The sequence below is a fragment of the Pithys albifrons genome, chromosome 5 (genome assembly GCF_047495875.1).
Source record: "Pithys albifrons albifrons isolate INPA30051 chromosome 5, PitAlb_v1, whole genome shotgun sequence".
Lineage (NCBI taxonomy): Eukaryota > Metazoa > Chordata > Aves > Passeriformes > Thamnophilidae > Pithys > Pithys albifrons.
The window spans coordinates 64,049,918-64,065,194 of record NC_092462.1 but is presented as its reverse complement, the minus strand read 5'-3'; the positions used below and the strand labels follow the sequence as shown (position 1 = coordinate 64,065,194).

Genomic DNA, 15,277 nt, shown 5'->3' with positions numbered 1-15,277 from the left:
GTATTTGTGAAGTCTTAACATCCTCTGTCTTATAGAAACCATGATCTTGTAAAACATCCCAGGAGGGAGAAAACAAGGAAAAGGGAGTTAGGAAAATACAGCCAAGGTCACAAGTGGCAATGAGAGGGGAGGTAGATATTATTTATTCATTAACACTTCCAACAATAAGTGCTAAGGGGCACCTGATAAAAACAGTTTTGTAGCCAGGTTCAAAATTAACATCGGGACATAAAAACCAGCTGAACTACAGAAATCCTTGCCACAGAACACTCTGGATGCCAGAAGTTTACATGTAAGCTCCGGAAGAAAAAAGTCCTTAATTATTTAATAAAAAGAAACTCATGAATTCTCTGAACTGCAAGTGTCAGAACTTCATGGAAACATCTCCATATCTTAGTCCTGCTTGCAGGCCCTTTCCCAGCTAAATTCCTCTCTGACAGGTGGAGTTTTGATCCATCTCAGCATGGCAGTCCATACAGCCCCACATTCCCCAAATTCTGATCACAGCATGCAAGAAGGCATGTCCTGACAATAACCAGAGGCTTTAAAACAGAACTTGGCTTTACATATTGCTCAACCACACAGAGGGAACAAATCATATTTGATTAGAACGTCTAAGATCTACAGCAAAATGTCTTTTTGACTCATTTTGATATAAAATTTAAAGAAAGATAATAGCAATGCCAAATGATTAGAGCAAAACAAAACCAAAAAGGTGCCAACTCAAGCCCCATTCTTCCAAGTTTGCTGTGAAGTGCAATGCAACTTAAGCAACCAACAAGATTAAGCCAATTATCTGCAAAACAGGCTTTGTATCTTCTTGCCTCACAGGAATGGGAAGAGAAATAATTTATAGATACTACCCAGTTCTCAAAGAGTTAGCATTACAATTTTTATCACACACCTTGTCTCTTCAACACTTACCTGTGCCAGAAAATTTTGGAGTTTTTAAGAAAAAAGAACTTCTTAATTACAAGTTGCAAAATTTTGTTTTCCTTCTAAAAGGAAAAATAATTTTTAAAAATCAAGGGTTTATACCCTCCCTGCATTTAACAATATTTTTGTTGCATGTACCAGGAAACACATTGTAGCCATCAAATGCAGCTGCAGGTGACCTCGGCGCACAAGGCCATCAAATCCAGTTTTGTTTACTAAACATTTCTTGGTTCAGACTGTTTATGTTCACGTTCCAGCAGCCACAGCAGTGGCAACAGCGAGGAACTCCTGGAGCTACAGAGGTCTGACTTCCAACAACGCGTGAGACGCAGCCACTACATATGAAAGCACTGCCGGGACTTTGACGGCAAACAAAGACACAAGCTGAGAACTCTTTTTTTCTTAAGAAAACCTTTACCTAATTCTCAGCTGGTGCCCTTCACGAAGCCGAGCTTTACAGATCCGGCTTCTGAGCGGAGTGCTCGGAGAGCGATCCCAAGCAAACCCTTCCCTGCTTTCCCACTGTTTGGCACGTCAGGCTGCAACACAAACCAGGCTCAAACCAGGCACGGTGCTCTCCTGAGCCCTCTGCTCTTCATGCGGCTTACAGGGTTTTTTTCCTCCCCACACCATTATTACTGAAAACCCTGAGAGCACATTAAATTATCAACAGCGCCAGAAGAACTTCTGCTCCTATGAGCTGTAGTTTTGTTTGGTCTTTGGGAATTGCCTGGGAGAATTCGACTAGAAGGGATGCAGGGAGATGAAAGTTTCTTCCTCCTCGCGGCTCGAGCCTGATCGCACCGCGGAGGTTTCCGACCCTTCGCTTACAAAACAACGCGAAGAAACCGAAACAAAAAAAAAAAGTCACGACCAAAGCCTTGAGGAAGCAGCGCTCGCCTCTCCTTGGCCTTTTCAGCCCTCGCTGAAAGCTGCGAAGGCTCAGCCCACCTGCTCCTGAACTTTTCCAGGTGGCCGCGGGGCCGCCCCGCACCACAGGTGTCCCTCCCACGCCACAGGCGCTGCCTCCGCACCACAGGTGTCCCTCCCGTACCCCAGGTCCCTCTCGCACCACAGGTATCCCTCCTGTACCACAGGTCCTGCCCCGCACCACAGGCGCCCCTCCCGCTCACCGGGGTGTCTCTGCCCTCCGTCGCCGCGCTCTCGCTGGGCCATGCCCGGCCGCCCCACAGCCGTGCCGCGGCACTAGGAGGCGGCGGGCGGCGGGCGCTCCATGTCGCTGCGCTCCGGTGCCCGCGGAGCAGCGCCGTGCTCAGCGCGGCTGGGGCGGAGCAGCCGCCGTTCCCGGGGCGCCCCCTCGGCGCGGCGCGGGGCCTCCCATGGCGGTGGTGGTAGCGGCGCACACCTGGCTGCGAGGCAGGTGCGGGCTCTGCGGGGATGCACCGCCCCCGCGGCTCGGGCTCCTCCCTCCCTCCCTGCCTCCCTCCCTGCCTCCCTCCCTGCCGCCAAGCCCAGTGCAGCAGAGCCCGGCCCGGCCCGACGCGGCGGGGGAAGCACCGCCCGCCCGCGGGGAACCGAACGCCTGCGCGCAGGGGGCAGGGGCGGCCGCCGGGCGCCATCTTGGGCTGCATCAGCGCCTGTAGCGGCGGTGGGAGCGGAGCGGGGTGTGCTGGGCGCGGTCCTACCGAGAGCCCGGCGGCGGTTCCCAGAGCCCCGCGCCCGTCCCGAGAGCCCGCCCGGGATTCCCAGAGCCCCGTGATCATTCCGAGAGCCCGGCCGGGATTCCCAGAGCCCCGCGATCATTCCGAGTCCGGCGGGGGTTCCCAGAGCCCCGCGCCCGTCCCGAGAGTCCGCCCGGGATTCTCAGAGCCCCGCGATCATTCCGAGTCCGGCGGGGGTTCCCAGAGCCCGGCGGCAGTTCCCAGAGCCCCGCGCCCGTCCCGAGAGCCCGCCCGGGATTCCCAGAGCCCCGCGATCGTCCCGAGAGCCCGGCGGGGGTTCCCAGAGCCGCGCGCCCGTCCCGAGAGCCCGGCAATGGTTCCCAGGAACCCCGCGCCCAGGCGGACCCGCTCTCGCCACCGGGCTCCCTATCCCGTCCCGGGCACTGCCAAGCGGCCCTGGCGATCCCCGCCGGGAGCGGGACCGGGCCGGGCCCCGCTGTGTCCCCGCCCGCGTCTGGCACGGGAGTTTGCAAGTTTGCGCTGTGGAAGGACTGGGCGCATCAAGTGCAGGTGTGTCCTTAGCTGTGTGGAGCTTCGGCGTTACGCTGTGTAATGCCAGAGGTGGATGAGTTGGGGTGGTAATTGCGGTTTTAGCGTGTTTACCTTCCCATCCTCCTTGCCCCCAGTGCCCCCTTGCCGCTCGCCCCGCAGTCCCGACGGGAGCAGCCAGCGCCGCGCTGAGCTGTCCCTGTGCTTTCCATCCCTGGATTATTCTGGGCACTGGGTTACTCTGCACAGGTCACGGCTCTCCCCCAGACTCGGTGATGTGTCTCTGCACACAAAGCTGCCCCCGTCGGAGCCGAGGGTGTAAGTGCTCTCTCCTCACACCTCAAGTCTAAGCTGAAGCTGGAAGTGCAAGAACAGCAAATGCAGAAATATCTGAACTTGTGTTAGTGTAATTGTTTTGACATCAAGCAGTGCAAACGTATGATTGATTATTTGTCCTTTGATGTCGGCAAGTTACACCGGAGTGAATTGCGAGAGGCAGAGTCAAACCTTTACAGAGGTACTTGCCACCATGGCCCCATTGACACCAGCTCCGTGCTATCATGATAACTGGGTCATTCAGGTGGCCAAGAAGGCCAATGGGATCCTGTCCTCTATCAAAAATAGCGTGGCCAGCAGGACCACGGCAGTGACCCTTCCCCTGTACTCTGCGTTGGGGAGGCCACACCCTTGAGTGTTGTGTTCAGTCCTGGGCCCCTCAGTTCAGAAAGGATATTGAGGTGCTGGAGCAGGTCCAGAGAAGAGCAACAAGGCTGGAGAAGGGACTGGAGCACAAGCCCTATGGGGAGGGGCTGAGAGAGCTGGGGTTGTTTAGCCTGGAGAAGAGGAGGCTCAGAGGTGACCTCATCACTGTCTAGAACTACCTGAAGGGAAGTTCTGGCCAGGTGGGGGTTGGTCTCTTCTCCCAGGCACTCAGCAATAGGACAAGGGGGCACGGGCTCAAGCTCTGCCAGGGGAAATTTAAGATGGACATAAGAAAAAAATTCTTTCCAGAGAGAGTAATCAGGCATTGGAATGGCCTGCCCAGAGAGGTGGTGGATTCACCATCCCTGGAGGTTTTTAAACTGAGATTGGCCGTGGCACTGAGTGCCATGATCTGGTAAATGGATTGGAGTTGGATCAAGGGTTGGACTTGATGATGTTGGAGGTCTTTTCCAACCCAATCGATTCTATGATTCTATGATTATTAAACTGCACTGAACACATCATTCAAGAATTATACCTTTGCAGATAGTTTCTGTGACTGAATCAGAGATTGATAAGTATCAGTCCTTATTCTGTTGTATTTCTAAGATAGGTATCAACATAAAACAAAATTTAGGATTGGCATTAATTTCTCTGTATTTTTTTTTAAATCACTTCTTCTGGAAGATAGCTTGCATATTAAAGTTCAAAGTAGGTAAATAAAACCAAAACAGTTTTAAGGCACTAAAAACTTGTTAATATGCAAAAGATTTTTGGAGCATATACTGTCACTAATTCATTTTTCAGTATGACTATTTTTCTTCTGTTTTTGAGAGTGGGAATCGGTGCTTCTGTTGGAGCAACTAGAAGAGTGTTGTCATTCATGGTGTCATTGAACTTGGGTCAGAGTTGATTCGGTCCCAGGTGAAATAAGAGAATGGAAATACACAGTCATGAATTCTGTAAGTCTGCAGTGTCTGCATAGGAAATAATGATACTCCCAACTTCAGAATATAATTTAGGCTGAAGAAACTATTAGAAAGACCTGCTGAAGAAAAAACCTTTCAGCAATGGCAGAGCATAAGGAAAGTCACAGCCTAGTCAATGTAGAAAAACACTTTTTGCACTGGGTAACTCTTGGGAAAGGGTAAACAGTGTTTCTGGTTGTGAGCTATTACCAAAAGCTGAGGTGTTTTGCATTAGCAGTTAACTTCAGTTCTGTTCATGCCACCTCCACCTGAGATAAGGTAGTTTCTGTCTGCAAATACTGTGTATTCCTCTGTGCGGGTAAAAAGGGCTGACACTGACTAAATACAGTGTTGCACCACTAGTTCTGGTGGAAGTGTCGATGTGCTAATTATTGAAAGGAAACAGAACAGGTACTGCCAGGTACAGGAAGTATAAATGCATAACTCAGTACAAAGGGCAAAGGGGACCTTTAGCACCTTTCTTTTGCAGCTCTGCAAAATTTAAAGTCCATCCAGAAGGGCACACTGAGAAATCAAGTCTTCCTGTTTAAACACATAGGCTGTAGGTAAATTCTCAGAAGTGTGATAAGAAGTTAGTTGTGGTGCTTAATCAGCATTATCATCAGTCCTTTGCCACTGATTCAGGGTCAGGTTTACCTGACCTTCACACTTAATTTTGTAAAAATTCTTGTTTTGTTCAAAAGTGTCTTGCTTGTGGCTGTTGTGTAGAAATGAAGCACTACCTGGAGCAACCTCAGACTGGATACTGATGTTCACCTGGTGGGCAAAGAACGTCTACATGGTCTGATAATAGCTTGGTGCTGGAGAATTTTTTTAAAACTCAGTTCAAAAGCTCTGTCATACAGATTCATTCATGCCAATTGAGTTTGATATGCCAGTTTAATGGCTACTTTGCAAGAAAGCGTGAAGAGTTTCTGCTCTGTTCTGTCCAGTGATTTCTCTGGAATATACCACGTATGATAAAAGTACACACCATGACAGTCCTTCCTCTGGTTAGAGCTGAGGAACAGGAACACAAGCTTCCATCAGATCTTATGCCTGCAGATGTGAGAAACCATCCTCTGCTTAGGCTTTCAGTTCTGTTTTGAAATTTCAAAATTTCAGCAATTTTGAAATGGATACAACTTCGAAGTTATTTTTTTAAGAACTAGATGAGAACATCTAGATTGAATTTTCATTCATCACAAGCCAAGTATGATGCAAGCAGCTTTCAGAACCAGCCAGACTGAGCTTCATTTGAATCTGCTGTGCAGTTCCCGATCCATCTTGAGGACAGTAATTCTCTGTCATGAGCTAGAAGACATTTTTTTATGTAGTTAACCAGAGATTTGCGTATTGTGAAGGTACAACAGTTCACATCACTGAACACGAGCTGACCTACAGCTCCTGCTTGCATTTCCCACCACTGTCACTTAAGGCAGTTTTAGCTCACCCAAGCTAGAGTGCAAGAGGAGCAGTGCTGGATGCTCTCATTATCCTACTCACTTTACAGAGTTGTATGCACAGTGAAGTAACTACTGCATGTTCCATGGCACAATAAAAGGGAACCGTGAATAAATTTGGCTTTCTACTGACTTGTAGCAGTGAAAAGGATAACGATTCTGTGAGAAATATCAGTATCTCAGAAGCAAATGGTGATGCTTCTGACAAATACTATGTTCTTCTATGTCAGATTCATCAGAAATTAACTCTGTTCACACAAGATTAATTTTGCCTGTGTTTGACAGCAGTCCGTTTCCCCCATGGCCACCATCTGGACAGGCATTCCTACCAGCATTGGAATGCCTGAGTGCCAAGCCATTTTAATTGGTTTGGGATGAATCAGGAACAGCTGGAGAACGTGCCATTTCATTATCCCAAAGCGCTGCCTCCTCCTATAGGAACTTAGGTGTGATAAAGGATGAGAAAGCATAGTCTGCAGCTACCATACTGTTACTGCTTCTGTTACCACGGGGTAAGAACAGACTGAAATGGTTTAAAGTTCCCCTCCATAAAACAGCGAAAAAATGAAGGGCAGGAAAGGCAGGGGAAGAGCATGTGAGACTTTCCAGCATGTTTGAATTGATGTTACTGAAACTTGATGCGTGACAAGATTGTTCCTAGCACTGTCTACAAGCTGTTTAGGAAGGAAAATGAGTGATAAGCTGTGAAGAAGTAAAACTATGCAAACTAAAAATATTACTACCTGTATAATATCTCAGAAATGCAGAATCCTAAGTGCCCATAAATAATTGCTAACAAAGCCTCTGTGGTACCTCTGTTACAGATCTTCATCATCACTAAATCATACCAGAGAAGGAAACATGTTATTATGCACAGCTGCACAATGAAAAGTTGGAGTGCTATAGCAGATTTATTCTCTGAAGCAAGCACAATTTAAATTACATTTTCAAAAGCAAAAAGATCTGTAACAGAAAAGGCACTGAACCCAACATGTGGCAGTTTTCTGTTGGAACTGACTAGGAGAAAAAAAGTACTGGACCAAAAATTAGTTGTTGTCTAGAACTAGTAGTGGTGAATGAAACTAACATTCAGTTTGGGCAGGTAATATCCATTGATATGTCTCCATGGATCTGCAGTGCTTCAAAGAATTTAATATTTTTGTACTGAATGACAGGAAAAATGGCAGAGAAATATTCAAAAACCATGAATGAAAACTGAGACTTCTTGAAGACTTTGTTGTCAAATATATAAGGGTTCCACAGTCAAAGAGCTGAGGGCTAGAATCCCATTGCAAACTGAGGACAGTTAGAAGCCAAACATAAATACAAAAAATAGAAGTTATTAAATGTAAGGGGGGGGGGGAAAGGGCAAAATCCTACTTGAAAGGGTATTGGGAACATAAAGGATGCTAACAGTCCTTAACATTCATTGTTGCATGAATAAAGTAACTGTGCAAAATTTAAAAACTCAGTACCGATTTCTGTTCTGTATCTGGCAGGGATCAGGTTGGCCCATCATAGTAGGTAGGGATGAATGAGGCAAATCACTCTGGACAAAGGGCTTAACACACAAGTTGTGTTTTTTCAAACACAAGTTGAAGATCAATAAAGGAAAAAAAACTGCAAAAGCTTCTGTGGGTCATTGCATAATTTCCAACACGTTTGTCTAATCTATTCCTAAAAATCTCCGGCAGTGGAAGCAGCATCCGTTTTTAGTCAGTGCTTATGTATGTTTTCAGTACTGCTACTGTACTGTACTGCTCTTTGCTTAAGCATTGCCGTGGCTACGAACAAAAAAAAGGCACTGAAATGAATCTGAAAATACTCTCATCTATGCTTTTGAACAGACTTGATTGCCTAGAATGGTTTTAGAATTAATTCAAGAACCTGAGAGTGCTCAATTCTGTGAGACAAAGGAGAGTTGCTACTTTTCGCTATGTCTGTTTCCTTGTACTGCGTAAAAGGTCTATGCAGAAATGATGGGCAGTTAACACTTCATTCATTGACAGCTCCTGAAATGCTGATGTGACAGACGATGCAGCAACATTAAATTAAAGGGCTGTTCCCGCCGTCAAGAGACGGGACGAGCCTTTTAGTGAGAGGGACGTAGACACTTCCTGCTGCTTTTGCACCCGCCCATGTTCTTGGATTACTGTGTGCTGGGGCTGCAAATACAGGACAGGAGCAGACACGGTCCTTCCAGCCGCACCTGCCCCACGGGAACGCTGCCAGGCTGGAGGAGGCAGCGCCACGGCAGCTCCTCAGCGCAGCCTCTGCCCCCGGTGTGTTTACAGCTGTTTCGGATGGAGTGGGGCAGGGAGGCCGAGGTTTTGTCCCCCAGTGGTTTCTTCTTCCCAGCGTGCTGCCCTGCTGCCTGCTCTGTCAGCTGTTTTTCCTTTTCATCCATTACCATCCCATGGGAGCACGGAGGTACCTCATAAAATTTATAAGCCCTTGTGCACATAATAATACATTTTAGGAGGACCTTGAACAATGGAACAAAAGTCTTACTGTAGGAAGCTAAAATATATCAGTAAGGTCTCATTTGTCCCAAATCTCTGGAGTCGTGTTGCTACAAGTTTCACAGGTCGTAAAAGAAAATTATATGAGATGCTCTATGTGAAAGGTAATGACTAATTCCTTGGGGATAATACTTAACTGTGCTGGTCCTGGCAGGGTAAGAATGAATTACTGTCAGGGAATCCTGGCTTTCCAGAAGGTGCGCTGCCTTCCCATGTATTCTCACATAGGACAGCAACCCTGTGAGGTCCCAGTGTGACCTGCATTTACAGCTGCCCTACCACTGACACACGCACTTGCTGCCCAGGACTACACAGCGGGTTTTGCGTGACAGAAGCATTGTTTACATTGGAAAATAATTCTTTAGGGTATGTGGAGTTAATTCAGATACAGTAATTGAAAAGCCTGGCTGATGAAATGTAATTCTTTTATCAAGCATCTTTATTTATTAACACAATGAAAATATACTCCTGCTGTATTTAAGAAATAATTGAAAACAATTTCTGCTTTTAAAAGTCTCAACTACCAAGTTTGAAGCATGCAAGATACTAATGAACAAAAATGTTCACCCAAGGACCTTATAGAGCAACTCTTTCCCATTATTTCCAAGTGCATAACTGTGTTGTTTTCACTGCACTTCCAATTCAGCAGAGTTGGAATCATCCTGCACAGAATCCCGGGTCACTTTGGCTGCAGACCTACAGCACCAGAGTGCACACCAAGCAGAATGTGAGCTCCTGGGACTTTTTTCCGCCATAGAATTAGGAGACTGCACTTTCATGGAATTGAGATACTGACCATTTCATGGCTGAACACAAGCTGAAGCAGAAATTAAAGTCTGCTGGGCTAGATCCCCTACAATGTACAAGTTCTTAAGCTGTTATATGAGAGGGTCTGGGTTAGTGTGGGTTTAATTTCTTTCTTAAAGATGTTTTGTACTTTCTAACTGTGAATTTGTCTTTATAAAGTAATGTTTGGAATGAGATTATGATGATGTCATACAGAAATAAAGTGGGGACCAAGTTGTTTTTTTTTTTTAAGAACAGATGCAGTGTTTTTAATTTTCCTACCTTGTACTGAAAAAGAATAAAAAATAGTTTAAAAAATTACAGCAATGGAAAGGACTCCTGACTAGGTACCTGATGCTGTTTCTCCAGAATGTTTAATGCTTAACTGCCATGTTGTATTTAAGATACAGACATTAGCCAAAGAAAACAAACACATGCACACACCATCCAATTGTCCTTTTATATTTTTATTCGGTGTTAAGTAACTCCACAAGAAAACAAAATCAGTTACTCTGGTGTACGTGAAATCAGAACAATACAACCACTTGAAGCAAAAAGTAGAAACAAATTTCAGCCCAGGAATGGAAAACTGATAGTTCAGTGCGATGGATATGCAATGCGCTTCATCCCACAGTGCGGTTCAGCGTATGCCAACCTTTAATGCTCTTGTTGTTGTTGTTGTGTGTGTGTGTTTCTATCCATATAGAAAAACTAAAAACCACACTTCAACTCTCACTGAAAGCCTTAGAGCTTTAGCCATTAAACTATGAAAACAAGTAAAGACAATTTGTTATTGCCCAAGCTCAATATACGATTTTATTTTCCCCAAAGGTGCTGGAATCATTACACACCACAATGTAACTATGAGCAACACCTTTGTTATTTTTGAGCCCTTTCTTACCAAAGAAGCAGCTCTAGCCAGAATTAACTGAGCTGAAGTTTGTGTTTGAAATATGTCCATTTGGTCACTTCCTGTTCTCAAATGAAGTTCTATTCCATTCTTCACTGTAGTGATTTGAAGAATTTGTGTGTAAAGTTCTTTTTTACTTTCATGTTACAGTTAACTAGTTCTCAGTGCAGGTGCTAAACAACCTCTCAAGGAAGCTCCAGAAGAAAGTAAAATATATAAAAATCTATTCAAAGTCTGCAAATAAATTAAGAAAAGAAACTGTAAAGTGTCAAAAGATTTGTTGTATGAATACAAACCCTAAAACATAGTCTAAGAAGAGGACCAAAAGAAAGTCCCTGGGTAAGGGCAACCAAGCCAGTTTCAGTGAGGATCTCACCAAAGGTGTCACACAGACTGGCGCGGTTTCCCAACCACGTATTTAAATTCTTACACTGTCAATTGAATAAAGGCAACAAAACCCAGTTACTCAGAAAGCATTTCTAGCGCAGAACATATTTCAAAGGCAGTTCAGCTCACATTTCAAACAGCTACGTTTCTTGTGAGGTTTATTGCCTGTCAAAATTAATGGTGAAGCTTTTCAAGTCAGCATTGGACTTTCTGCACTTCCTGGTGTTATAGACATGCTGCGATCGTGTAGACTAGTTAGTTGTTGTCATTTTTTAAACTAGGAGTTGGTAAAAACTTAGAATGTTTAGTTTTGCAAATATTGCTCCTCCTGGCTTATACATTTTGCATAATGTGTTAAAAGCACAAGGAGTTGATAGTCTTGTACAGATGCAACTTGACAATGTATTGACTTTCTAAGTTAACAAAATAAAATTGAAAAGCAATTCACATAAAGCAACAATCACTACTGCAATCACACATGTATGTTGTAAGTCATCACCTTCCCTACCCCCACCCACCACACACGTAACTTGCCCCACACATTCTCTCAGAAACACAAAATGAACTACGAGATTTACTAAGTTACAGCCACAACAGCAGCTAACTGCAGCAGCCACAGGATTTCTTTCAAGTGAAGCACTGACCCTTTGCATTTAGAACATTGAACACTCTGAGCATTTTAGAGTTTCAGTCATTCAGGCTCAAGTTCAGTTACAGGACGCTTTTGCAGGTTACATGAATGCCTTCATCTGCAACAAGACAACATTCTCATTACTTGTTAACAAAATTCACAACAATCCACACATCACCCCAGTGGTTTATTATTTTTGGTGTTACTTTTTAAACTTCTGCCCCACATCGGCAAGTTGCTAAAAAGGACAAAAAAAAGAAAAAAAGGAAAAAAACCCACATTGCCTCCATACCTACAAAAAATCCTTGACTTCTCCAGTTAGCAAAAATACAAACCATGGTATCCTCAGTGTTGGTTTGCGGGAGGGGGGAAATCATAGGATAGAAAACACAGTTTCTGTAAGTCTCTAAAGCACAACCCTGTTGTTCCTACTTCAAAGTTATGAGATATACTGAATGAAGACTGGACAAGTCATTCATGCTTTTCTCCTGCATTCAGAAAGGCACTGATAGATTACAGTGTTAAGTATTTATCTCCCAGTTCTTAGAGAACAAAGCCTAATGTGCAGAAAGCTGAAGTCTCTGAATAGCAGAAGTAGTTGTAGACACTGCGATGCTAAGAAGATAGCAATAGTGGTAGGGCTACAGTTACGAATGAAAATAACTGCAATTAAGATGCAAAAAAGCAGTGGTACTACTAAGACAAGCACATGCACATCCATTCTTGATTTGACAACACAATCTAGTCTAGTTCAAATAGCCAAGAATTTAACAGTATTTTTGGGGGGGAAAAATAATCTTCAACAGGACAGCTGTGTCCTCATCTATAAAATAAGCAAGAAGAGAAAGATAAATACACATCTGAATCCATTAACTGAAGAGGAAACTCAAGTTGTTGTTTTAGAGCTACAGACCCTCAAGAAGGATAGTTTTCCATCTCATGTTACTTTTCAATCATCTTTTCTACTCTGCAGTTTTTACAGTTGAGTTCGAGAGAAAAGCTCCTCCTCACACGGATCAGCCCATTCACTTCCACCTTCTGAGGCTGTGTCTTCAGAGCTGGAGCTATCACTGGAGTAGATCTTCTTCCTGAAGCCATTGGGTTTTGCCTCAGCATCTATATCATCTGCACATCTTGCTTCATAAACAGAAGAAACCTAAGGATGTAAACTGACAGTGTTGATGTGGAACAATAAAGAACATGCTTGCTTTTCCCTGGACTGGGAGCTTAAATGGTTTTGCAGTTGTCCAAGAGAGATGCCACGATTACAGGGCAAGTCCTTCTCTTTCCTCACTTAGTCCACTATGCAGAAAGGACTGCAGAACAGCAGGAAAATGGGGGGGCTTTTTCCTATTCCTTAATTTTAGGATTTGCACACAACAGCAAGAGAATCAAAAGTGAACTCAGATAGGATGTCTCTTTATCACAGTTTATGTTAGAAATATTACTTAAAAATAATCTCCCAACTTGGTAGTAGATATTAAATAGCAAGAAAACAGCACAGATCTGACTAAACTTCAAGCAAATATATTTTCAATCTATTTTCCACTGAATCAGTAAAGTTATAGCAAGCATGTCACAGTGTAAATATAAGTGCTATTATCACTATGAAGTTTAAAGGTGTATCAGGTAAATACACGTGTACTTCCCTACAGAAAAAAAACCCAGGGTTTTTTGCTTGTAATGAGAACAAGAGTTCAGCATACATTATCTTCATGCCTTCAGATACTGGTCCTGTCTGCCCTCATAGCACACATGAGCCCACTCTATGCTTACTGAGTTGAGGAAAAGAAGACTCATGTTTAACACTCATGACAAGCAAATGCCAAGCATTCCCAAAGGAAACTGGCTTTGCTTATCTACTAGAAGTACAACTGTTCATACAAAGGGTTGTACTCCCTGAAGTACAACACCTTGAGAAATTTTCAGAAGAATGCCCAAGATGCAGAGGAGATTAAAAAACAAAGTAAGGGAAGAGAAGCTTTTGAAGGTTTTTGCAGGAATTTCATCTGAGGTCAGACTGAGAACTGTGATGAAAGGAAAGATGCAGTAGCCCACCCCTATAAAATAAGCAAAATAACTTCCTCCCCCAAACCAATGACAAACTTACCATATTAAAATCTAAAAGATGTTCATCATCATTGGATATTTCCTTTACATCAGCAAGTTCTCCTACACCATTCTCTCTCTTGGTATTTGTATAGCACTCTTATATAGTGTTTGGGGGGGTGTTTCAGAGGAAAAGGAAGAAAAAACAGAATTGAGGAACATTGTTATTTACATCTAGTCAGAATGAAAGCATCTAGAGAAGTATTCTTGAAATTCACTCTAGCCCATGTAAACTCTATGCCTGTGGGGGATTTTATGGTCTGACACCCTTACAGAGATCAGCACAATACCTTACGGAAGCTTCATCAAATCCTACCTGGGTAACCAAATAATAAAAGACGAAGCTACTTAGTCAATGAAAACACCTAAAATACTAAAGTACAATGAGCAAGAATTACTTTTTTATCATAAATGCTTCAGTATGTTTTTCAATTCTGATAGTGTACAGTATTCCAGAGCATTTCTGTTTCTACACCCATACAGCACAGACTGCAACCACAGCCTGATCCTCACTGACGCACAGAAAAAGCCAACTGATGTGAATGGCTGTGGTTTCTACTTACCAGAGCAAATAATACCAACACCTGTCATACAGATGGATACACATGGATCACATGCATCAGTACCCGGGGGTAAGTGGGTCTCGAGGGGCACATCCCGGGCGGGCTGTGCCTGCCCTTGTCTCCCGGGCCGCAGTTCCCGCGGCCACCGCCAGGTGCCAGCACGAGCCGCTCCCGCTCCTATTCACTGCGGGCTAATCCATATTTAGGAACCAGGGCTCTGATCAAAACTTTCCTGCCCTGAGACTCTACCTACGGAAAGCCTCAGAGAGCCTATCACTTCAGCATACAAAATGTTCTCCCAGAAAAGATGAAATGGTGTACAGGCAACAAAAAGCTGCCTGGATTCCTGCCTGTCCACTGCAAACCCGGGCTGAGTCAGCTGTCAGATGCCACAGATTCCTGGGAGTGCTGGAAGCGCTGGAAGCACACCTGCTTCTGCTCTCGAGCAGCTTTGCCTATGCCTACTCATAGTGGACTTGCTCTCTGTGCAGGACAGAAAAATTCCCAGACTGCCAGTGTGAAAGGAGTGGCCGAGTGGCAAAACCCCCTCCTTCCCAGTCTGAGAGAGATTCCACACATTCACTGAATAACTGGCATGTAATTTATGCAAATCCATAAAAGGTAATCATCATGTTTTCACATTCTTATAAAATTACCTACCTAGCAAGTATTTTTCAGGATGAAACATTAAAAAATGTAATAAATTATTTTCTCAGTCAGAGGTTCATTTTCTGTTTACTTAATTGCAGGCTCTGGAATTAAGTAAATTTGCATAAATACTAAGACTATTTTGACATCACTTTCTTTGAAAACCAATTTAGAATCATGCTAGAGATCTATTACAAGTGTAGCTGAAGCATCCTAGTTCTCTCAGATCAGAGAAGTGATTGTGGAAGCTCACTGGTGTGGGTTTCTTAAATACAGATAGTAGTTCCAACTCATCTGAGCAATTCCCATCCATAACAGGGAGCATTTTGTTCTAACACAGGTGCAACAGCAAGGTAGTTCTAAGAGGCAGAGGTGCTTACCTTCACACTGTGATGCAGGAAAAAGGGGAGAATAGAGCGCCTTTTCCCACCAGCATTGCTTTTCCTGGCTGCCACTCATTCTCTGCAGATTAGTATTCAAT

At 44.2% G+C, this 15,277-nt stretch overlaps 2 protein-coding genes across 2 annotated transcripts in view; both read right to left on the bottom strand.

The window, feature by feature from the left end:
- TBC1D14 (TBC1 domain family member 14) overlaps positions 1 to 2,344 on the bottom strand; it is a 70,989-nt gene extending 68,645 nt beyond the window's left edge. Inside the window, exon 1 of the mRNA XM_071556845.1 lies at positions 2,070 to 2,344. Within this exon, the coding sequence (XP_071412946.1) occupies positions 2,070 to 2,112 (43 nt within the window). The 5' untranslated portion in view covers positions 2,113 to 2,344. The remainder of the gene's footprint in view (positions 1 to 2,069) is intronic.
- Positions 2,345 to 9,994: 7,650 nt separating this feature from the next.
- KIAA0232 (KIAA0232 ortholog) overlaps positions 9,995 to 15,277 on the bottom strand; it is a 67,346-nt gene continuing 62,063 nt past the window's right edge. The window contains exons 7-9 of the mRNA XM_071556844.1: positions 15,177 to 15,258; positions 13,587 to 13,684; positions 9,995 to 12,632 (exon numbers count right to left, since the gene is read on the bottom strand). Coding sequence (XP_071412945.1) covers positions 12,453 to 12,632; positions 13,587 to 13,684; positions 15,177 to 15,258 — 360 coding nt within the window. The 3' untranslated portion in view covers positions 9,995 to 12,452. The remainder of the gene's footprint in view (positions 12,633 to 13,586; positions 13,685 to 15,176; positions 15,259 to 15,277) is intronic.